Consider the following 22,238-nt stretch of genomic DNA (forward strand, 5'->3'; position numbering starts at 1 on the left):
TCCAGCAGCGTTTGGCAGAGATGAGGCAATCTCAGTTAAGTACTTAATCAGCAACAGCCCACTTCTGGCCAGCCCACTTGGCGCGGGGCTTTCCGGCATCGATTATTATTATTTAGTATTACTCGACTTAGTAACTAGTACTTAGTTACTCTACTTGGTTACGGCCTCAGACAGAGGAGCTGACTCAACGGAATTATGTATTATTACTTGGTCAAGAAGCGTCCATTTTTATTTATGCCAGTAGAGGTAGACAGGAGAAGCTACTTAACTAGTGATTGTAAATAATAAGAAGGAAATTAATTGTGGGACCCGTAGATATATATAAGTAAGTATAAGAGTAGATAAAGACCGGACAGAAGTCTCTTGCTCCCAGACGCATGATATAGACGATTATTTATATATCTTTCATCTATGCAACAGATTCCCGAAACTAATTCTGCTTTCACCCTCGCCAGACGCATCACGGTTGACTGTCGACTGCAAGAATCGATCGCGCCATCTAATGCCTAACTATTGCTAGGAATTATCCAAAAACTCCGAATCGGCCTGTGTATGGTTAGTATGATGAACGCATCAATGCATCCAAGAAGACAAGTCCTTCTCTATACGCTTGGCTCGAGACAAAAAAGAGGATGCCCGCAGATGGACCGTCCATCTGAACCTCCCCTGTCCAGCCACAAGCTTCAGGTTATGAACGCGAGCGGTGATCACGCCATACCTAGCCTTCCCATCCATATCACTTCGTCTCCTTGCATTTCGAGTGCCCGACGCATCATTTCCGAGTATTCTTGCTCTCGCATCTTTTCCTCTTGTCTAGTGTGTCGTCGTTCTTGACGAGAAACAGGATCAAGGCCATCGTCGGAGAACACTTCGTCGTCCTCTTCGTCCATGGAGTCGTCGGGATTCGCTGCGAATCTGATACGTCCGATCCGGTCCCCCGTCCACACAAGAAGCTCGTCACCCGTCAGATTTGCACCCGTAGGGAGAATCTTACGTGCCACATCACCTTCATCGCTGGGATGATTGGGAAATAGTCGTGACCCACTCGTCTCGTCGGAACCTCTCTGCTCGGTAGAGTCTTGTCGATTCGGAGTCCTAGCATGGTACGAATTGATATTGAATCGACGAACCTCCCCACGTCCATCCCTCTCTACCCACTTGATGTTCCCCTCAGAGTCAGAATATGCAATCCGTGTCCCATGGGAGGCCACAGAAAGCAGCTTGGAACTGGCGGCACTCTGGCGATTCTGGTATCTTGGCGGTGACAGTGTGGAGGATTCATTGGACAGCTCATTGTTCGTTTCTGCCGCAGAACAAGTGAGATCGTATAGCGCGAGAGAGCCCTTTCCGTTGTATTCGCCGCACGCAACTATTTTATGTGATGGTGGCCATGTGGCATCTGATGAGACGGGGAACTTGGGTGCTGGTATCGAAGCTAGCCCGCACAGCCGGCCTCCTGAATGCACCGTGCTCTGCAGTTGTGGGAAGAAACGGCGGTCATAGGAGAGAATACTGGGGAAGCGCCCGGCCAGCAGAATCGTATTTACATGTGGCGCGGGAGGGTGCAATATCGAGAGAGGCCCGGGTTGGAAGAGAGGAGCATAGTTGGTGCCCACATCTGACGGATCCGGACTGCGTATGCGATGAGGAGGTTGGCCATCCGCTTGGAGCTGGAAATAGGGGGAATCGGGTCGTGGGTAGACGCTCGATGCAGACAGGAAAGGAGATGGCTCTCTTTCGCACCGGAGACTGATCTCTGCCTCTTCCTCGCGTGCCGGAAGCCTAGAATCGTATATGTGTAGACTAAGAGTAGTCGCTAGTGTCAAAGGCACTGAATAATCCGTCTCCTGCGACATGGCAAAGATCGACCACGCATATCTCTTCTGAGACACCAACCTCAGAGTCTCCAAATCGATCTCGTTGAGGACGTTCCCCACCGCTATGTAGGCCCTCCGACTGATCGAATCGACGCTCATGCACTCACCAATATTGGTGAACTCCAAGGTTGTCGTTCTACTCCTTCCTGACGTGTCTGTTAAAAGAACCCCAGGAGCACTGGAACCCACAATCCTCCCTTTCCGCGTCTGCGTATTGTTGGCGTGCGAATAGTTCAGATCCCAAATGACCACGCCCCCGTTATCCACGGGCGCGACGACCTTATCTTCCCTCGCAGAGCTCCAGTCCCGAAACAGTCCCATGCCCTTCACATCGCAGAATTCTTTCTTCCGTCGTGACTCGTTGACCGTATAGGGCTGCTGCAACCAACTAAATGAGATGGGCCCATGCCGGTCGATATACTCCGAATACCAGTCCACATCTTCCGTCTCATACGAAGGATCCCACTCTGCTGCAGCTCTCGACCTCCTGCCCAAGGAGGAACGCTGGGCCGTGTGTCCTGTCACTCCACCACCGTTCGATCGTGTCCGGGGTTGGATCAAGAATCGGAGCGAGCCTGGCCCTAGCGAACTAAGCGGCGCAACGGAGGATGTATGAAGGCTTTCAGACGCCGGTCGGGCTGAAACTGCATCCGTCTTCGAGGCCCATGATGCCTCGTAGCAGTGCAGCCTCCACAGGTGATTGTCTCGGGCAAGAGCAAGGAAGCGCCTCGAGACCAGCTGGAGCTGAACCTGCTCTCGCGGAGTAAGATCTGAAAGTGACAGTACATGTATGAGCCTCTGCAATTCGCAATAGACGTGGGGAGGGAGGTGAGTGGGAAAAGAAGTCCAAGCGGGGGTCGATAACGCCGATATGGAGTGTTTATCTCATACTTACAATCGATGATTTTAGAGACGATTTCTACGGGGAGTCTGTCCATGGGTAAAAGAAGGAGACGTTGACGGCTGCCTCCAAGAACAACATGACATAAAGCATATTACGAAAAAAGAAGAGAGAAGTACTCAAAAACACCAGAGTTCTGACGATAAACATCCCGAGGGGGGTTTATCGCTAACACTGGAGGCGATCCCTTAGTCCAGAACTTCCCCCGCAGGCGCTGCTGGGCCGCTCGCTTGGACTGGGCCGTCGTCACGTGGCGTTCTCGATGATTGTAGAACATGCTAAACATGGAAAGTTGAGTTTATGTAACGAAGAATAGCGCATTACACATAACCTGTCAGAGTGGCGGAGTGGTTAACGCGTTTGACTTGAACCCCATGTTTGAGACATCAAATACCTTAGGGTGCGCAGTATGTATATCTTGCTCTCTTCAAGAGTGACTTCATAAAACTAACAAGTGTTAAGGGTTCGAATCCTGTCTCTGACGTTTCTTTTTTGTTTTATTTTTTATTTACGGTTTTTTTTCATTTTGCACATCTTCTCTAGTGTCACCTGATAGAGAGTCGAAAATAATAATAATACTCATAGTATGCGATATATTCAGTTCATTGGGCTGAAAAATATCTGGTCAGCCGGCCATATCTTTCTACTATGCCTAGACCTGTCACGACCTAACTCCTAGGGAGCAATCTAGGAGCTAAACCGCTGCGCCAGGAAGCAAAAGACTATGTACATAGTATTCTTTGGCTACACCCAAGAACTGCTCTCGCTATATAAGGCTATGATAGGCACTACAAGGCCTACCAATTCTGTCAACGAACCAGTTGTTAGTTAATTGTTCTAGAACCAATTATTATAGCTATATTGTAGAGCGGTACAAGCGGTCCACATTGAATCTCGTAAATACAGGTCGTACAGCCGTCTCTCCATCATATATCGTACATAAGCCCTCCAATTTAGTAAATGACTGACAAATAGAACCAGAACACCAGTCTCAACTATCGGGTTTATAGATCGCATCCTGGCAGCAAATAGCCACTTTCTTGAAAAATCTTCTCCATTCCAGCGGATCACCTTTGACTTTCAGGAATTCGACCTCGAACAATCCCTCCGAGACATACTCGATGACGATCTTGCCCTGCAGCACACACATCCGCTGGTCTTTGGTGGCCACCCGGATTGCGGCAGAGCTGTCTTCGGCAGACACGCTGGGGATGGAAGGCACGGGAACCCCAAGCCGGTGGAGAGCTTCGCAAATGAGAGGGATGAGCAGCTTCAGCGCCCAGGCGGAGAAGAAGCGCGTCATAGGACGTGATGGAACGATGTCTCGGAACTTCTGGGCCTTCTGGGTGCGACTCAGCGGCACTGATGGGTGCTGGCTGAACTGGGACATCGACGGCTCATCTTCGAGACGATCAGCCATGAGGAAACTCTGCGTAGAGGACATGGTCATCGGCTGGGTTGAAGACATGCCATTAGCGGCGAAGTTCGAGGGAGCATCCCACTCCATCAGCATATCCCCTGCTGGCATCTCCGGTTGAGTGGACGAAAGCCTGGCTTCGATATCGTTTGCTGACTCGATATCCATCTGGCTGGATGATTGGGTACCGCTTCGCGAACCAGCGAGAGGATCTTGCGTAAAGTCGATATGGAGCGACTCAAACATGGTGGTGGCCAGGTTGATCGGGTCTCTCAGTCTACCGTCTGAGGATAGGTACTTGTTAGGACGGGTAAACCACGGGTGTCTCCGAACGTCCTCCATCGAGAATCGGCTGTCCGTATCGATTTTGAGCATCCCTCGCAGCAGCGACAGGGTAGCCGGCGGTAGCTTTCTCCAGAGTTCGTCCGTCGTCCGCGCATTTTTCTCAACGTACTCACTGAACTCGTAGCTGTTCTCCGTCGGACTGTCCCATGGCGTATTACCGGCCAGCAGGACAAAGAGGACTACTCCACAAGACCAGATATCGGCCAGATCCGCACGATATCCTTTACCCTTGGCCTGGCCCTTGTTGCTACACGTGATCACCTCTGGCGCAATATAGGGAGGGCTTCCACAGAGGGTGGTGCACAGCTTCGTCTTGCCGTTGTATTCGAACACGGTGGCCAGCCCAAAATCGGCAATCTTCAGGTTGCCGTCATCGGACAGCAATATATTTTCCGGCTTGATGTCTCGATGTCCAACCCCGCGAGAGTGCATATAGCTTACCGCGCTGATAAGCTGTGAAAAGTAGACGTGCGCAATGTCCTCACCCACGCCCTCGTCTGCTTCGATCTTGTCGAAGAGATCTCCTCCCTCGGCCAGTTCCATGGCGATCCATCTCCAGGTGGCATCTTCGCCCGTGTGAAAGAAGGATATGATGTTGTTGTGGTCGCCAATATGCTTATGGACCGTCACCTCCATCTGGAGCTGACGAGCGCTAATTCGGCCATGGCGAGCGGCATATTCCTTGTGGATGAACTTGACGGCGAAAACAGGGTTGTCTTCGCGGATGGGACAGGCTTTCTTGATGCTGGCCGTCGCGACGCTTCTGTCAGCGGAGTCTTGCAACAGGCGGTCTGCAAGCCATAGTTAAGTATCCCAATGGGGTGGAGGGATAGACTAACCAAGCATAGGCGCCTTGACCGATAGTTCTGGAGACTATCCGGAAGGGCAAGTCCGTTGGCAGCGGGGCGAGTTGAGAGTGATGCATTTCTGGCGGTGGGCTGCGAAGCAACCAGTCAGTTGTCGCGCATTCGACGCCAGGTATTATTATTTACCTGGAAGAGATACTGGATCACACCAGAGAAACGGTGCTCTCTGTTGTACTGTTGCTGTCGATGTCAAAAAGCGCCAAAGAAAGGCTGGAGGGCGATGTTGTTGGACGCGCTCCGGACGGGACGCGAGCCACTTTATCCTTTTCGAGTAATGTGTTGATGATAGGTAAGAGTATAGTATAGTTACACCATGGTTACTAGAAGAATAATACTAATAATAATAATAATACTCAGTACTATTACCACACGCCACTACTATCACTATCCGATCGTTGCCTACTCTAGTTATCTAAAGTATGTTCGTGACGATCGCAGGTTCTGGGCTTTCGATGGGTCAGTCAAGATACTTAGATAGGGCTGAGATAGGAGAGCCACTTTCGGACAGTTGTACGGAGTAATTAATTAAACAGACAAGAGGATGATTCCCCCATGATTCTGCAGTCGAGATAGATCGCTGGTCGTGTTGCAGTGCTCATGAGCAAAACGAACTATTAAATAGATAAAAAGAAATAAAATAATCTGTCTTGAACGGGCCGAGAAACGGCGGCCAAGCGTTGCCCGGTCGCCCTGGCTGGGGCAGTACTTAGATAAACAAAAGAATTCGCCAGTTTCTTTTCTTTTCTTCCTCCTGGATTCGTTCACGCATAACTAATATTCACACGTTGACTAACTATCTATTTCCTGCTTCTTCAGTCTTCTTCAACTCCCTGTGCTTCAACTCTTCTACGTCGGCTCCGTTTTCTCGCTGGGCCTTTTTCCCGTCATTCCATCCGGCATCCTTCATTGTTCGGATCCGTCGTCATTCCAGACAACTGGGGACTCTCGCTCTTGTTGCTCACATTCCAGCCAAACCTTAAGAGGTCGCTTTTAAGATCTACACCACTCCCCAAAATCTCCGAACACCATGGACTTCACGATGGAAGACACTCAAAACGCTGCCCCCGAGGCCCATGAGGCTTCCAAGCTGGCTCCCTCCGCGCAGCGGACTGACACCCAGAGTGTGACGAAACGGTACGTCAATGCTCGACTGAGCAGTGGTGGCATGCAATATGATGCAAGATACTGAGATCTCTTTTTCTTTTCATACAGTCTTCAGACGGAACTGATGCAGCTCATGCTCTCTCCGTCCCCGGGCATCTCCGCCTTCCCCAACGCAGATGGCAACCTCCTCGCGTGGACGGCGACCATCGTTGGTCCGACCGAGACGCCGTACGAGAACCTCACCCTGAAGCTGTCCTTCTCCTTCCCCACAAACTACCCCTATGCGCCTCCGACGGTGCTCTTCAAGACGCCCATCTACCACCCGAATGTGGATTTCTCCGGTCGGATCTGTCTTGATATCCTGAAGGACAAGTGGAGTGCCGTGTACAACGTCCAGAGCGTGCTGCTCAGTCTACAGAGCTTGCTGGGGGAGCCTAACAAGTAGGTTGACATGCATTAGGCGTTTTCTCGAGTGCAGTATGCTAACTCAATCACCAGTGCAAGCCCACTGAACGGCCAGGCGGCTGAGCTCTGGGACAGCAACCCAGAGGAGTTCAAGCGCCATGTCCTCGCGCGACACCGGGATATTGAGGATGACGAGTGAACAAGTGGCTGGATAAAACTTACAACTATATGTCTGGCAAACGACACCTTCATACCATGTGCCTGGAGATAACAGGTTCATGGGAATTTGCATTCTCTCAGGAGATAATATTGGCTAAGCTGGTCCGGCGAGTCGGCTTTTGGAACAGGCGTGGCTCATCCAAGTGGTTCGTGGGTCTGGAGTTTTTGCGTAATGGGCTATACCCGATTCTTTTTTTGGGTCCTGGAATCAGTTACACGAGCATGCATTCCTGGAAATCCCTATCATTAGTTTCATTTCTTTCTTCTCGCGTTCTGTCGAACGTCTCCTTTTATGTCCATGCAACCTTGCAAGGGACTTACATACATGGGGCGTAGTTCTTTGCAGTCAAAGCGTTGAGTTTCTTTTTGCATTACTTGCATCATGCATTCATCTATCTGGAACGTGGAGCATATAGTCTATATACTTTATCTTCCATCGTCTTCATTGATGCCTGTAGACTGCAGTCTTCATACAATTCGAGAGTCTACTCTAACTAAGGGTATATAGACTCCCTGAAAGCGGACCCGCAAGTCTTTCCGAGCTCTGCATGTTTTCTCTTAGAAGGATCATCATTATAGATAATCTGATATTATCTCTCTCTGATTTATCCTCGATAGTTATAATTTACATCGTACATACATACATAATACCTTGAAATCTCCGACAGATCATCAAGAAGTGATCGTCTGTTCGTTATCCTATAGTAGGGTCACGAAAAAAATAACAAACACAAACACAAACACAAAAACCAAGACACAACTCCAAACGCTATGATTATGATGATTTTGAAGAAGAAAAATACTCCTTCTCGTTGGTGATCAACAACCCAGCAATACTCGCGCTAGTGAACGTGCTCAGAGCACCGGTCAACATGGCACTGACCGCAACGCGAGAGACGTCGCCGCCGCGAGAAGGGGCAATTTGGTTCAGGACACCGATCTGGTTGCCCAGGGAGCCGATGTTGGCGAAGCCGCAGAGAGCGTAGGTGACGATGAGTTTGGAGCGGTCGGACATTTCGGTGTAGGCAGGGTCGGTTTGGAGGGCGTTGTAGGCGACGAATTCATTCTGGGTGTTTTGTTAGTGAGGTCTTCTTTGGCAGAGTAGGGGAGGGGGAAGAAGAAGAAGGAGGGGAAAAAAAAGGAGAACTTACAGAAACGATCTTCAGCCCGATCAACTGCGCGACCTTGAGCAGATCCCCGTCACGGGGAACTCCAAGCAGGAAGGCGATCGGGTAACAGATATACCCAATGATCAGCTGGATGGTCAATGGCGGATCGTTGATATCCAGATAATGACCCCACCAGGTCAGCAATCCGTTGCAAAGACCGATGAGGGAGATGATACAGAGCAACGTCGCGCACATCATGCCTGCAATCTTGATACCCAGCCAGGCACCGTTGGCAAAGGCGTGCAGAGCGTTAGCCGCGCGGTGCTCGTCGTCGTCAGGAATGACGACACGGCCGGCAGTCAAGGTCTCTTCTTCCTCTGGCCAGCGCATCTTGGAGACGGCAAGTGATGCAGGAATGCTCATCACGCAGGACGACACGAGCGCCTGCGAGTTGACGCCCATACCGATGTAGGCGATAAGCACACTACCGGAGATGGTTGCGAAACCGCAGCACATAATCTGGTGGATTTCCGCCATGGTGAGGTGAGAGATGAACGGCTTGATCAACATGGCGGATTCACCCTGACCGATGAAGGGGGACGCAGCGGCGACAACGGCTTCAGCACCGGAGACGCGCATGCTCCAGAAGAAGAAAGTGGCGAATTTGCCGATAAACCACTGGATGATACCGACGTAGTAGAACAGCTGGACGAGCGACACGAAGAAGATAATGGCTGGAATGACGCTGACCAGAAACCAGGTCAAAGTAGCTGTTGTGTCGTCCGTCAAGAAAGCGACACCCTGCTCAGCGAAACCCAGCAAGTCTCTGGCAAGCAAGGAGATAAAGTTGAAGATATCATAGCCGGCTTTGGTGCGCAGGACGAACAGCGCAATGATGAACTGCGTCAGCATACCGACTATGACCGTGTGCCAGTTGATCTTCTTGCGGTTCCTGGAAGTAAGCCATAGTACGAAAATCAGGACGACTAGTCCGAACAGACTGACGGCACGGTTTGCCCGAGTGTTATCAGCCGACTCCTCGGAGGCAAAGGATCCAACGAGAATCACTGCAATGACCAACAATGCAGCAGCGGGCGTTCTGAGCTTCTGGGGAATCAAGCGGACAAAGGGCCGCGAGGTGTGATTCCACACAAAGTGCATCGGGATCGTGACGACCGTGATCGGAACGTAGAAGAAAATGATGCGCAGCGTAATGGCGAGGTAGAGCAGGAACGGGATCAACCATCCGAGGTCGTATCGATGCTTGATCAAGCCGGTAATCCACCAGCTGTAGAGAAAAAGATAAGCATTTGACCTGGGGTTGAATTGTCTCATCCAGAGCTCATATTCCTCCATCACCAAAGAACAATGGCAGACAATTCCCAGGAAGATGTACATGTGGAATGTTCAAAAATGCTGGACTCACCCGGTGAAGAGAATCCACACCGCAGCATGGAACACATGTCTCCAATGCTTCACCATACGCCGGTGCCAGGGCCGTTTCGCAGAGCCCTCACCGAGTTCCTCAATATCGCCATTGCTATCGCCTTTCCCGTTCAACGAATTGTGCTCTACGGCGGCGTCTGGGATGACCGATTTGTCAAAGGTGGTGTCCTTTGAATAGACCACCTCGTCTTCGCGGCCATGCTCCGCAAAGGCCGTATGATGCTGATGAGCATGATGATGCTCGTTTGCCGGATCCAAAGCTGGATCTGAATGGCGCGTGATCTCAGGAGACACTGGAGAAATTGGAGAAGCAGTGCGCTCCGGCACTGCATCGGCCATCTTGCTCTCTGTTTCCTAACCCCGCTGGATATAGAGTAGTACCACCAGACAAGCTCTTGGCCACTGCACACACCGTCCACGCTGGACTTGACTGGCCCTCTTAAAAGGGGATGAGGTGATTATGAGGTGATTTCCGGTCTTCCTCGTGGATGACACGAGTTGGCGCTTTGGCGATGGGAATCCCACGGTCTATAAAAGACGCGAGACAAGCTCAATTTTTTTCAACCAGTCGACCGGCACGAGCACCCAAGGCCACTAGTGGGGAGAACCGACTGAGTATAGACCCCGTTTTGCTCGGCCATTTTTTTCCCGCCCACAGATGGCCATCGAGCTTACTTTTATCAGGAAGCGTGCCATCGAGCTCGCGTGCCCTGGTTTAGGTGCGAAGGTAGCCGCTCCGCGCACAGTTTGGGTGACGGGCCAGTCAACTCGGTAATGTGGGCCGAAAGATAAGGATGTTACACTTGGGGAACCCTATCGTGCTGGGCTAACGAGATCGCGCCGGTCGAATTTGCGTCTAGTTCGAGCAGTGACCTTCTGGAAGGCGTTTTTGCTTGTCTTTCGCAGCGTGGCGGCGGCAAACAGGCCATGGCGGCTTGCCGATCCATGTACCACGGGACAGATGAGCATGTGCATGTCTCGAGCAGGAAAAATAGAGGACTCGTAGAAGCGAATTGGCATATAATAATAATAATGTGTCAACCTCAAGTCTTCCCCAGATCTGCGATCGACGCACAAAGAACATTATTATATGCACAGTCTCAACTGCTTCTCTGGAAACAGTCTGCGTTAGTGGGAAACTGATAGCGGCCGATACCTAACTAACTAGCTCAGGCTTCTGGGCTTCTGTTGTGCGGAGAACGCCGTCGATGGTCGTCTCACGAAAGCTTCAGCTTGGCAACTTGGCTCGACGTGATCCCTGGAATCGTGCATGCCATGCCCGATATCTGCCGTCCTCTGTGCGATAAAAGGGATACGGAACAAGCATCCTTCTAGCCTCTAGAAAAGACTATTGGAGCGTCTGTCAGTATAATAATAATGGAAAAGGGAAAGCTCCTCTCATATTATTGCGGATCAGCAGCAGACTTTCCATGAACAGTCTAGGCTCGAAAAAGAACAAACCGGGGAGCGCTAGACAGTTACATAGATGATAGGAATAAAATAATATGCGGGGTTAGAAGTTTGTCAGGTTAATAATAATCTCTCAGCTCAGGAGCTTAAGTAGTAGTAGCTTTCGGAGAGCCCGGATGTGCTGGTTCCAATCTGGGTTTGAGTACCAGGCGAGTTATTTGTGCACGACTGCAAGTAGAATCTGGTATATATAGAATATATAGGACATATAGAATATGAAGAAAGTGCTAGATTGGTACCACCCTCGTAACTTTGTTGTTGGATGGAAGGATGGGAATAATATGAATAGTAACTAGGTACCTAGGTACGTAGGTTTAAAGTCTGATCCTGTAAGAAAAAGGTTTGCCTAGGTCGAACTCTGCGGGGAACCATGAAAAAAAAAGGGTGTACCGCTCTGCTTATCCATTTTCTTCCACCTGAAAAATGGAGATATCTGTCTTATTTAGTCTACAGGATCCTTTGTGATGGACAAGCTAAGCTCTTGATGTGGCCGGACAACCAGACCACTGCGCAGCGAACCATATATATATGGTGACTCTATAAAAGCGCAATAACACAGTAGCATCGCCGTATCGCACGCGAGAGAATAATTAGATGGCTCGAGTACTTAGACAGGTGACAATAATAATCGTTATTATGACTTGTACCTCCCTGTACCTCGAATATCATCGTAGCGCAAACCTTACGTGGTGGAACTGTCCTGGTTTGGTTGCCGTTTGCGTGACCCTCTCTACTTAAGTGCTTACTTGGCGGTTCGGACAGCCGACGGGATCTCATTGTCAGGAACAACTTACAAGGCAGACAAATAATACATCCAACTCTTCGCGCAGCCATTTGCGATCAGGGATTTCCTGCTTTACTTTCATCTAAACACTTATCACTAGCGCGCCTATCTTGTCTCTAGAGACCTTTCTAGCCTCTCTCCTCAGGTGTTCTCGTTGATCATGGGCTCCGGTGACGACGAGTGGGAGTTGGATGAGGGGATCCCTCAGTTTGGAGATCCGTTCATCCAAAAATATATCAACGGCAGAGAAGCACTTATCCAGGAAGAGCGCAAACAGCGTCATGGTAGTTTTGATCCTTATCTCTCATCACTGGGGAAAATAGAAGTGAACATGATCTAACGTCGTCCAGATTATACATTTCGTAAATCCATGTCCCGCGTGGCTGCGGAGGCATCCAGGATCGTGTCCCGCATCCGTGCCAGGGAGCAGCGAGATGTGTGGACTGATCATTTAGAGGAAAAAATCGCCCACCAGTCTGATGAAGTGCTCTATCCAGGTATCATGTTCAATCTGGCCAAGGATCGCATGGAGAAGACGGATCTCTGGAAGATTGTGCACCGGATGCCCAAAGGCGCACTGCTCCATGCCCACATGGATGCCATGTTTGACCTCGACTATCTAATCGATCTGGCATTTACAACGCCCGGAATACACATTTCCGCACCCCAGCCATTATCATCGGATAAGGCTCTAGATGTGGCCCCGGTATCTTTCCAGTTTTCCAAACGCCCTTTGTCCAAATCGGACAATAAGCCCTCGATATGGACAGATGACTACGAGCCTTCGACCCTGCTTCACATTCAGAAAGCTGCTTCTACCTTCCCGCGCGGTGGAGAGAGTGGATTTCGCGAGTGGTTGAAGAGCCGTTGTATGATCGCTCCGGATCATTCGTATAATCACCATCACGGAGTGGATGCAATCTGGGCCATCTTTCAGCGGACTTTCCCCGTTATCAATTCGATCCTGTTCTACGAGCCAATACTAAGAAAGTGTCTGCGTCGAATGCTCGACGAGCTTGCAGTCGATGGGATAAAGTATGTCGACTTTCGAGTCGCGTTCCTCTTTGAATATCGCCGGGAAAACAGCGAGACCCCAGAGGACGACTACATGGAGTTCCTTAACGTTTTCGAGGAGGAAGTCGAGGCCTTTAAAGCAACAGAAAAGGGAGCGAGATTCCACGGCGCAAGAATTATCTGGACAACTCTGCGCCGGTTGCCAAACCGAGATATTGTCGAGAGTATGAAGGAATGCATCGAATCCAAGAAAGAATTCCCAGAGATAATCTGCGGTTTTGACGTTGTCGGGCAGGAAGACCAAGGCAGACCACTCGTGGATATGACACCCATTCTGTTCTGGTTTCGTAAAGCCTGCGCGGAGGAGGGCGTGGAAATCCCCTTTTTCTTCCACGCGGGCGAGTGTCTGGGTGACGGAGATGCGACAGACAACAATCTGTTCGATGCTATCCTCTTGGGAACCCGGCGGATCGGCCATGGCTTCTCGCTATATAAGCATCCTCTACTCATCGATCTAGTGAAAGAAAAGAAGATACTGATTGAATGCTGTCCCATCTCGAATGAGATCCTACGGCTGACCAGCTCGATCAAATCGCATCCCCTCCCAGCACTGCTGTCACGGGGAGTCCCGGTCTCTCTTTGTAACGATGACCCGGCTGTACTGGGACACGGCAGGAATGGACTGACGCATGACTTCTGGCAAGCGCTTCAGGGACTGGAGAATATGGGCCTCGAAGGCCTCGCTGTGATGGCGGAGAACTCGATCCGCTGGAGCTGCTTTGAAGACCAAACCACAGCTGAGTGGCAGAAGGATATCCGTGACGGTGTCACTGGGAATGGTGTGAAAGCACAACGCTTGCGAGAGTGGTATGCCGACTTTGAAGAGTTCTGCCAGTGGATCGTGATGGAGTTTGCAGACGAAGGGCTGGATGGTGACGATAACTGAGGTACAACCAAGAAAGAAGAAGACAATAATGATATAGGTTACTAGAACTTTGGAATCAATTCATAATAACACCTAATTTGTCTCCAATTTAGAAAAGCTCTCATCAGACTGACATGAGACGGTCATCTGATGTCCAATGTATAGATGATCGATGATCGGACGAAACAGCTTGACCGCATCCGGATGTGTGACTGAGACATAATGATCTAGATAGATACCTAGTGGTAGGTGCCCGGAGTAAGGAGAATACTATGCACATTTATCTTCATAGATAAGCGTGAGTGATAGATCATCTTCCCTTGCTTGCTGTCGTTTGGCTGTGGTGCTACTGGTCTGCGCCGTCTCTTCTCCTGCGGAAGCATCACCACCACAGCTCTCAAACCCCGCCACTGACCTTGCGGCCTCCGAGTGGTGACACTTGGTGCCTGCTTGCATCCATCGCCGGGACGATGAGATGGAAACTAGCCAGCACAGCATCCCCCATCCTCTGAACTGGGCCCGACCAACCTCCTCTTGAACAAAATCCTCGTGGTTTCAGAAGGGGCGGTGTTCCGCCACCTGAAGCGCTGCGTCCTACATCACCGCCATCGGTGAGCAACGGCGTCCATCCCGGACCCTCAAAACTAACAACGACCTTACACTTACTCCAACTTTCCGCCTCCGCATCGGCCAGCGGATGACGTGCGAACAGCATCTTGTCCTTACCATGATCGCGCTTCGATGATAGCTGGCATCTTAGTTTGAGCCTTTGTCGGCTCCTTTTGGTTTCTTATCCATCATGGCCTACTTCCTGCCGTCGTTCTTCCAGAAGCGGCTGCTGCGGTATGCCCTATCGCGGCTCGAGCTCATCGATACCGATGCCTTGGATCTCGACCGTTTAGGCATCCGCTGGGGGCAGAGAAGTACTTTCGAACTGCGGGATATTGGTCTGAAGCTGGAGGTAGGTACTCGAATGATAAAAGAACCTCTTGTATCGGAGCTATTTCCGATAGCTACGGAGCATGTCTATCAAAGCAACATACTGATCATATCGTCTCTCTAGAAACTTTCCTCCCTTCTCCATCTCCCGCCAGCGTCCGAACTGCTTCAAGCTCGAATCCTCCTGCTCAGAGTGACCATACCCGCCGACATTTACAGCAGTGGTATCGTTGCGGAGGTTGAAGGTGTCAGTGTACATCTAAGACTGCTACCGAACGACCCCAACACAGGTACGGATGGCAAGAAGCGGAGGGATCAGAGTTCTACATCCTTAAGACATGATACATCCGGTCGCTCTCAAGGCTTCCGGTCGGATATCCATGATCCCGGCGGTGACCAAGTGCTTCCAACTACGACCGACCTTGCGCAGTCATTTCTACAGTCAGAACCGCGGGAGGAAAAGGAAGAACTGCAGGCGGCTATTTCATCGCAGTCAGGATACTTGCATCCGTCATCTGGATCACTTAGTGATGATGAGGAGCTGGGACTCGGTCAGCAGGGTGTCTCCTTGCCTAGCTTCATTGCAGGCTTCTTAAAGGGCGTTGTGGATAGACTGCAGGTAAAGATCAAGGATGTCGCTTTGCGTGTGGATATGGAGCTCGAACAGGATGCGCCAACGAAGAGGCACCCGCAGGACAAGCCGGATCCGATAACAGGGCTGTTGACGATCAGAGAACTGTGCATCGATGGCGTGGGTTCCTATGCCTCCAGCGAGGACAAGGGTCATACCGTCAATCTGGGAAAGCGGCTGATCACCCTGTCTGATATACAAGCAATGCTATTGTCGGATCCGGTTGTATTCTCCAACTATGCATGTTTCGCGGCTCCTCCTTCGCCGCCCACCACGCACCCTAAGGAGAGTCAGACAATTAGTAGGACATCATCACCTGCGCCCGCATCCGTTCATTATGACTCCCCGCTTGCCATGACACACTCGACTATTCTGCCGCCCCCTCGCGACCTGGAGCCTTATCCAGAGCCTGCACCCGACATTGGAACTTCCCATACCCATGGTATGGAGCAATCAACATATACGGCTGACGGCCGATTCTCAGATGCTGGAACCGATGAAGAATTCGGAAGTGACGGCTATCCGGAAGATTATCCAGATCTATCAGCTAGCCAGTACGACGACCGGTTCTTAGACAACCCAGCGTATCTAGAGGAGGTATTCAATTCTCATCTCGGAGATGATGTCGAAGGGTCAACTGTATTAGATTCTGGAGAGCAGCAGCCTAGGAACACAGAAGAGACGGTTATGCACCAGAGTTCACATTCGGAAGGCCTTGGATCTGCCGATGAACCACTTGGTATGGAGAAATCCTCAGGCTCAGGCGCAGGTCATGGGGAGATACAAAGCAGTAGAGGCTCGCTCCACGTGAGTGAGTCCAGGAATGCTTCAAATGAACACTTGGCCCTGCTACCTACTGAGCCGTCCACATCATCTGAACAGCATGTGTCTTCATTGCAAGGGAGCATAAGCGAAGATAACCATCCGCCTCTCGCCTCTCCGGCTTCTGATGCGGGCAGTGCTCATTCTCAATCAGGTTCATCCAATGGGGCTCTCTCCGAGTCGAAGATCTTCTCCCACGAGGAGGCAGAAAGCATGTATATGAGTGCGATCAGTCATGCTTCCACATCAAAGAGCTATTTCCCAGATATACCTGGAGCCTGGGAATCACCTAAGGCCAGTATTAGGGACGTACACACCTCTAGATGGGATGCAGATGCTCCTTCGTTCGCGCCGCTCGACGACCTCAAGCAGGACGATCAGGATGATACGATAGTCTCCACTCCGAAACTCACGGCGAAGCACGAACCAGAGACCGAATTGCAACGTTCTCAGGAGTCTTTACGAAGCCATGGACATGATCTGAACGCTCAACCAGATACCGAAGCAAGATCCGACTTCTTCTCTCCTTCTCTTAATAAAGACACCGATGTCGCGAAGAAAATCCTGGATATCAGTGAAATAAAGATTTGGCTCCCTTCAGAGGACGGTACGGCGGAAACAGAACCTGAGGATGAATCTTCTACATGGCAAGACAGACAATCTGGTGATCATATGAGAGAGTCTACTGTTAGCCTGTCAGAGTCTACAGCCGGTGAACTTGCCAGCTCAAGAATGGCTTTCTCCAGGAGGCTACGCCAGGATTCTATTTCATCTATCCCGGCGGACCATGCACAGCGGACGTCAGGTCAGCCCCTAAACACAAAGCAACGTGACGCTTTCTCTGTTGAGGTAGCCTCCCTCGCCATTCAGTTCGACATTGCCACCGGATGGCTATTGACAAAGATGGGCCAGAGATTACTCAATGCTCATAAAGGTAACGATAAGGAAGAAAATGTCCAGCAGAATAGTCCTCGAGGAGCTCCGGCACGGAATTCAACAATCTTGGACTTCTCTTTGAAGAATTGTTCTATCAAATTCCTTGAGCACTTGCCAGGTTCCACCTACCCTGTGCAGAAAGTGGACTTCCGGCCATCGCAGCCTGGTTTCTCTTATCTTGCAGATACCATCTTACAAGCGACGATATCCGGCCTAAGAGCGGATTTCGCGATGGATACAGCCACGACGAAACTCCGTCTGGAGCTTTCGAAGTTTACCTTGGGTTTCGCTTCTGAGGATCTTCTCTCATTCAACGAGGGTCTCAAAATGCGAGAATCGACAAGAGATATCTTAGCACCTGTACACGGAGATATATCCCTCTCCTTGACAAGGACGGCTGACTTTGCTTCTGTCAATCTTACGACTTTGCCATTACACTTGAATCTCAATCTTCAGCGATTGGAGGAAGTAATGAGCTGGTTCGGTGGCTTGAGTACCATTCTGGAGCTCGGTAGCTCGATCGCGTCAGTGTCAACAGTAAGAGGTGCAAAGCCGGAACCGAATAAGCGACCGCGCGGTGTACATTTTGAAGCAACTCCTTCCACGCCCACAAGCGTTTCCGCTGATGCCTCTGTTCCGTGGAAAGTTAATGTTCGACTTGGTGGTCTCGCTGTTGATGTTGTTGGGGAGAGTCATGGTATCAAGCTTGAAACGACTGCGGTTAAACTTGTCAGCAGATCTGATACAGTCGGCTTGCAAATCGACAAAGCCAAGCTTAAAGGACCGGTACGACTTGATGACGGCGGTAATGCGCCAGCAAAAGTCAGTCTTGGCAACATCCGAATCCTGTATCTCTTCTGTCCGAAGGAAGTCGATTTGGATCGACTTTTGTCGTTACTTACCCCTTCAAAAGACAAGTACGAGGATGACGACGACATCATGCTCGATACTCTATTCCGGCAACGTAAGCAAGGGGCCGTAATTCGAGTGACAGTCGATACTGTTAAAACGGTCGTCTCCCGTGTCGACGCCCTAGATGCTTTGTCTCAGCTCGGAAATGAGATGGCTAAACTGTCCAGTGTCGCCAAATATCTGCCCGAGGACGACCGACCTGGGATCCTAACGCTGGTTCTAGTCAAGGAACTTCAAGCTCAAGTAAAGATCGGGGGCAAGATAGGAGACATCGGCTTGCTTGCCACCAATTTTGAAGCCGCCCACATAAGCATTCCTTCTCTCGTTGCCGCTCAGGTAGGGGGTGTTTCTCTCTCCAGAAATGGAAACGAAGAGCTTGTGGGAGAGGCGTCGTCCCCGACGATGGGCCGAACGCAACTGGAGGCCCCCCTTCCCATGATAATGGCCAGATTCATCGCTGAAGAGATGGACCCAACGGTTAAAATCAAGTTGAACAATCTCCGTGTGGAGTATACCGTTCCTGCTATCATGGCTTTTCTAGGAATGGACGAGAATACTTCAACGGAAGACATTGCTACCAATATGGCACAGTCTGTTGCAAGCTTAGCCGATTTACAAGATCGCCGGCAAAGTAGTGCCCCTTCCTCGATGCATTCTCCCACAAGTCTAGGCGCCTCTAAAGAGAAGACCAAGCCTCTCAAGCTTGCAGTCGCCTTGCGAAATTGTGTCATTGGACTTAACCCTCGGGATCTGCCCTCTAAAGGTCTTGTTGTCTTCACTTTTGCCAAGTTTACGGGAGGGTTCTATGACGATAAACCATTAGAGGCTTCATTGGATATCAGGAAGGCCTGCATCATGATTATTGATGATGTTCAGAATGTGGGCTTAACGGAAAATTTACGCAGACTCGGCTCAGCAGCTGGGCAAAGCGACCAAGTTCAGGAGTTCATCAATATGGGTTATGTTCCAGTGTCGTACATCTCCTCAGCCATGGCGTTGGTGAAGCTCATCGAGCTCGAACCTGACGGGAGCAAATCATTGGATGTTGAGTTAAGGGACGACCTGCTTATTCTTGAGACGTGCGCCGATTCCACGCAGACGCTGATTAGCATCCTCAATGGCTTGAATCCGCCTACACCGCCAAGTACTGCTCTTAAATACCGCACCGAGGTTATGCCAATTCAGGATATGCTTGCATCATTCTCTGGCGACGCGTTCGCTACGGAAACAATGTCTGAACCCGAAGACCTGTTTGAAGCTACTGACGTTCCCCAAGATTATACAAATGTGGAGCACGGGGAGGATGAGTTGGAATACGTCAGCGAGTTCTATCCGTCAAAGCCTGATTTTGACGGCGATATGCTCAGGGAAAGCATGAGCGGCTCTGCGATGGCGTCATCACAATCAAAAGACCTGCTCGACAGTTTCCATACTCAACACCAGGTCACGTCAAGTATTTCTGAGCTCGACTTCCAAGAGGATCATTTTGCCAAGCAGTCTGCTGTCGGGGGCACAGCGCATAGATGGGATTCATCCCATAACACCTACGGGCTGTCGAACGATGTCAAATTGAAGGGAAGCCCTCTGAGAGTAAGGGTTCGTGATGTGCATGTCATCTGGAATCTCTTTGATGGCTATGACTGGCAGCGGACGAGGGACACAATATCCAAGGCTGTGAAAGACGTAGAACTGAAGGCTACCGAGCGACGAGCCAGGGCAGCCAGCCGTGCATCTCCAGGAGTTGAAGATGAAGAGGAGTCAGTCATCGGCGACTTCCTCTTCAATTCTATATACATAGGCATCCCGGCAAACAAGGACCCACGTACTCTCGCGCAGGAAGTCAACCGTGACATAGACGACCTCGTTAGTGAGACGGGAAGCTATGCTACATCCACGACTGTGACGGGAGCAACAGTACGCCATGATCGGTCCTCGTCTATTAGAGGCAGGAAACTGCGCCTCTCCAGGAGCAAGCACCACAAGATGACTTTTGAGCTGAAAGGTATATCGGCAGATTTTGTCGTCTTCCCACCTGGCTCCGGTGAAACAGTAAGCTCTTTGGATGTCCGGGTCAAAGATCTGGAGATATTCGATCATATCCCAACCTCCACTTGGAAGAAGTTTGCTACCTATATGCATGACGCTGGAGAAAGGGAGAGTGGCACAAGCATGATACACATAGAGCTTCTGAACGTAAAGCCTGTCCCTGATCTTGCTGCGTCTGAGATTGTCCTTAAGGTAAGCTCTGCCGAATTTGATAGAATTGCGCGCTGTCTAACACGATCACAGGCGACTGTCCTTCCCTTACGCCTCCATGTCGACCAGGATGCTCTGGACTTCATGAGTCGGTTCTTCGAGTTCAAAGACGAGAATGCACCCGCTCCAAGCTCTCCCGGAGAACAACCGTTCCTCCAGAGAGTAGAGGTCAATGCTGTGAGGGTCAGACTTGATTTCAAGCCGAAGAGAGTCGATTATGGAGGTCTCAGATCTGGACGTACAACGGAGTTCATGAACTTCTTTGTCCTCGACAATGCAGACATGGTTTTGCGACATGTTATCATCTACGGGGTTTCAGGGTTCGAAAAGCTTGGACTCACCCTGAACGATATATGGATGCCAGACGTGAAGCGGAACCAGCTCCCAGGTGTCCTTGCCGGTCTAGCTCCGATTAGGTCGATCGTCAATGTCGGTAGCGGTGTCAAGGATCTTGTTGTCGTTCCCATGCGCGAGTATAAGAAGGACGGGCGTATCGTCCGCAGCATCCAAAAGGGGGCGATGGCATTCGCAAAGACGACTACGAACGAACTGGTTAAGTTAGGTGCTAAACTTGCCATCGGCACACAGACGGTACTGCAAGGAGCTGAAGACTTCCTCAACGCACCCGGTGCACCCCAGACTGTGCTCGACGACGACCTTGAAGAGGAAGAGAAGAAGCGAATCTCATTGTACGCAGACCAGCCTGTTGGTGTTGTCCAGGGCCTTCGAGGTGCCTACAGCAGCCTTGAGCGTGACCTTCTCCTTACTAGAGATGCAATTGTTGCGGTGCCTGGAGAAATCATGGAGAGTGGCAGCGCCGCTGGTGCTGCCAAGGCTGTATTCAAACGAGCTCCAACGGTCATCCTCAGACCTGCTATTGGAGCAACTAAGGCAGTCGGACAGACGTTGTTGGGCGCAGGCAATACCTTGGATCCGACTAATAGGAGGAGAATGGACGATGTAAGTCGTAAATCCAGCACGATCCTGTGCCTGGCTCTTGCGTTTCTGGCTCATGCTGACGGCTGTCCTTATTACAGAAATACAAACGACACTAGAGTATGTTTTCACGAACCATCAGATACGAGTACATGCATTCAACGCGACCTTTTTTCGAATCTGGCGTTTATTTTCAAGGCGGTCAATCGAGGGAAGCGCATCCAACATTTTTCTAACGACCAACGAAATCGGCATGTTTTCATTCTCTTTTCATTTTGCTGTGCACTAGCGAAATACTCGAGATTCCCCAGTCTGCGCATAGCTTGACATAGACGCCTTTCGCATGACTTGACTTCGGACGCTGCCATATTATCTCAATGGCATTTCTTTCTTTTCTTTTATTTGCGTATGTTTTTCTTTTGTGTGTCTCTTAGCCAATGACGTACGTACTATTCACGCGCACAAATGACCAGGTACAGAACAGGATGAGATATTAGGATATATGTTTCTAGGAACTTGATATGATTAAGAATGTCTGAGTCGCCTTTCTTCTTTGTCTTCTCTTCTATTCTCAAGTTATGATAACCATGTTTATATCCATACCTCTTGCTGAAGTCTTAAGGACATAATTCCTCTCTTCTTTTATCTTCTGTTACGTCCTGCCTGGTAGTTCTATGTGTATCCAATGCTCTAAGAATATGTGTTCATATGATCGTTACTACGTAAATTGCGTGGCACACATACCCTCCGGCAACAGTTCCCGCATCACCAGGCCTGTTTATTCACCCTGTGAACGTTGCCGCGCAGTTCGTCGTCGTTCCCCAGTTCCATTTCCTCGGTGTCTATCTAGATGCCGATCTAATTAAACCCCTCCTTAGATCCCGCCACGACATTTGAAACCCGTTCTCATCCGCTTACGCCAGC

General features: G+C 50.3%; 6 protein-coding genes across 6 annotated transcripts; 3 read left to right on the top strand and 3 right to left on the bottom strand.

The window, feature by feature from the left end:
- Window positions 1-210: 210 nt before the first annotated feature.
- C8Q69DRAFT_460737 (hypothetical protein) lies at window positions 211-2,959 on the bottom strand. Its single transcript, XM_028630193.1, has 2 exons — window positions 2,773-2,959; window positions 211-2,647 (listed from the first exon to the last, which is right to left on the bottom strand). Exons 1-2 carry the CDS (start codon window positions 2,813-2,815, stop codon window positions 708-710), a joined length of 1,983 nt encoding a protein of 660 aa, XP_028486323.1. The 5' UTR covers window positions 2,816-2,959; the 3' UTR covers window positions 211-707.
- A 629-nt stretch (window positions 2,960-3,588) lies between these two features.
- Window positions 3,589-5,619, bottom strand: C8Q69DRAFT_201450 (kinase-like domain-containing protein). The gene is made up of 3 exons (XM_028626082.1): window positions 5,533-5,619; window positions 5,380-5,478; window positions 3,589-5,285 (listed from the first exon to the last, which is right to left on the bottom strand). Exons 2-3 carry the CDS (start codon window positions 5,463-5,465, stop codon window positions 3,770-3,772), a joined length of 1,602 nt encoding a protein of 533 aa, XP_028486324.1. The 5' UTR covers window positions 5,466-5,478; window positions 5,533-5,619; the 3' UTR covers window positions 3,589-3,769.
- Window positions 5,620-6,067: 448 nt separating this feature from the next.
- Window positions 6,068-7,588, top strand: C8Q69DRAFT_201442 (putative ubiquitin conjugating enzyme). The gene is made up of 3 exons (XM_028626081.1): window positions 6,068-6,540; window positions 6,619-6,951; window positions 7,009-7,588. The coding sequence occupies exons 1-3, from the start codon at window positions 6,434-6,436 to the stop codon at window positions 7,112-7,114; spliced, it is 546 nt and encodes a 181-aa protein (XP_028486325.1). The 5' UTR covers window positions 6,068-6,433; the 3' UTR covers window positions 7,115-7,588.
- Window positions 7,571-9,909, bottom strand: C8Q69DRAFT_201474 (H+/nucleoside cotransporter). Its single transcript, XM_028626083.1, has 2 exons — window positions 8,286-9,909; window positions 7,571-8,200 (listed from the first exon to the last, which is right to left on the bottom strand). Exons 1-2 carry the CDS (start codon window positions 9,639-9,641, stop codon window positions 7,910-7,912), a joined length of 1,647 nt encoding a protein of 548 aa, XP_028486326.1. The 5' UTR covers window positions 9,642-9,909; the 3' UTR covers window positions 7,571-7,909.
- A 1,839-nt stretch (window positions 9,910-11,748) lies between these two features.
- C8Q69DRAFT_201526 (putative CECR1 family adenosine deaminase) lies at window positions 11,749-14,028 on the top strand. Its single transcript, XM_028626084.1, has 2 exons — window positions 11,749-12,227; window positions 12,294-14,028. The coding sequence occupies exons 1-2, from the start codon at window positions 12,104-12,106 to the stop codon at window positions 13,901-13,903; spliced, it is 1,734 nt and encodes a 577-aa protein (XP_028486327.1). The 5' UTR covers window positions 11,749-12,103; the 3' UTR covers window positions 13,904-14,028.
- A 653-nt stretch (window positions 14,029-14,681) lies between these two features.
- Window positions 14,682-21,641, top strand: C8Q69DRAFT_399295 (putative autophagy regulatory protein Atg2; the record flags this gene model as incomplete). Its single annotated transcript, XM_028627841.1, has 3 exons — window positions 14,682-14,843; window positions 14,946-20,360; window positions 20,412-21,641. The coding sequence occupies 3 exons, from the start codon at window positions 14,682-14,684 to the stop codon at window positions 21,639-21,641; spliced, it is 6,807 nt and encodes a 2,268-aa protein (XP_028486328.1).
- Window positions 21,642-22,238: the final 597 nt, after the last annotated feature.

The sequence above is a fragment of the Paecilomyces variotii genome, assembly GCF_004022145.1.
Source record: "Paecilomyces variotii strain CBS 101075 chromosome Unknown C8Q69scaffold_3, whole genome shotgun sequence".
Lineage (NCBI taxonomy): Eukaryota > Fungi > Ascomycota > Eurotiomycetes > Eurotiales > Thermoascaceae > Paecilomyces > Paecilomyces variotii.

Coding starts and splice junctions, on each gene's coding strand:
- C8Q69DRAFT_201450 (XM_028626082.1), bottom strand. CDS start 5,465: ATGCATCACTCTCAACTCGCCCCGCTGCCAACGGACTTGCCCTTCCGG. Junction 5,286..5,379: donor GGTCAAGGCGCCTATGCTTG/GTTAGTCTATCC, acceptor CGCGACGGCCAG/CATCAAGAAAGCCTGTCCCA.
- C8Q69DRAFT_201474 (XM_028626083.1), bottom strand. CDS start 9,641: ATGTACATCTTCCTGGGAATTGTCTGCCATTGTTCTTTGGTGATGGAG. Junction 8,201..8,285: donor TCGGGCTGAAGATCGTTTCT/GTAAGTTCTCCT, acceptor CAAAACACCCAG/AATGAATTCGTCGCCTACAA.
- C8Q69DRAFT_201526 (XM_028626084.1), top strand. CDS start 12,104: ATGGGCTCCGGTGACGACGAGTGGGAGTTGGATGAGGGGATCCCTCAG. Junction 12,228..12,293: donor AGAGCGCAAACAGCGTCATG/GTAGTTTTGATC, acceptor AACGTCGTCCAG/ATTATACATTTCGTAAATCC.
- C8Q69DRAFT_201442 (XM_028626081.1), top strand. CDS start 6,434: ATGGACTTCACGATGGAAGACACTCAAAACGCTGCCCCCGAGGCCCAT. Junction 6,541..6,618: donor ACCCAGAGTGTGACGAAACG/GTACGTCAATGC, acceptor CTTTTCATACAG/TCTTCAGACGGAACTGATGC. Junction 6,952..7,008: donor TTGCTGGGGGAGCCTAACAA/GTAGGTTGACAT, acceptor CTCAATCACCAG/TGCAAGCCCACTGAACGGCC.
- C8Q69DRAFT_460737 (XM_028630193.1), bottom strand. CDS start 2,815: ATGGACAGACTCCCCGTAGAAATCGTCTCTAAAATCATCGATT. Junction 2,648..2,772: donor CGTCTCTAAAATCATCGATT/GTAAGTATGAGA, acceptor TGTCACTTTCAG/ATCTTACTCCGCGAGAGCAG.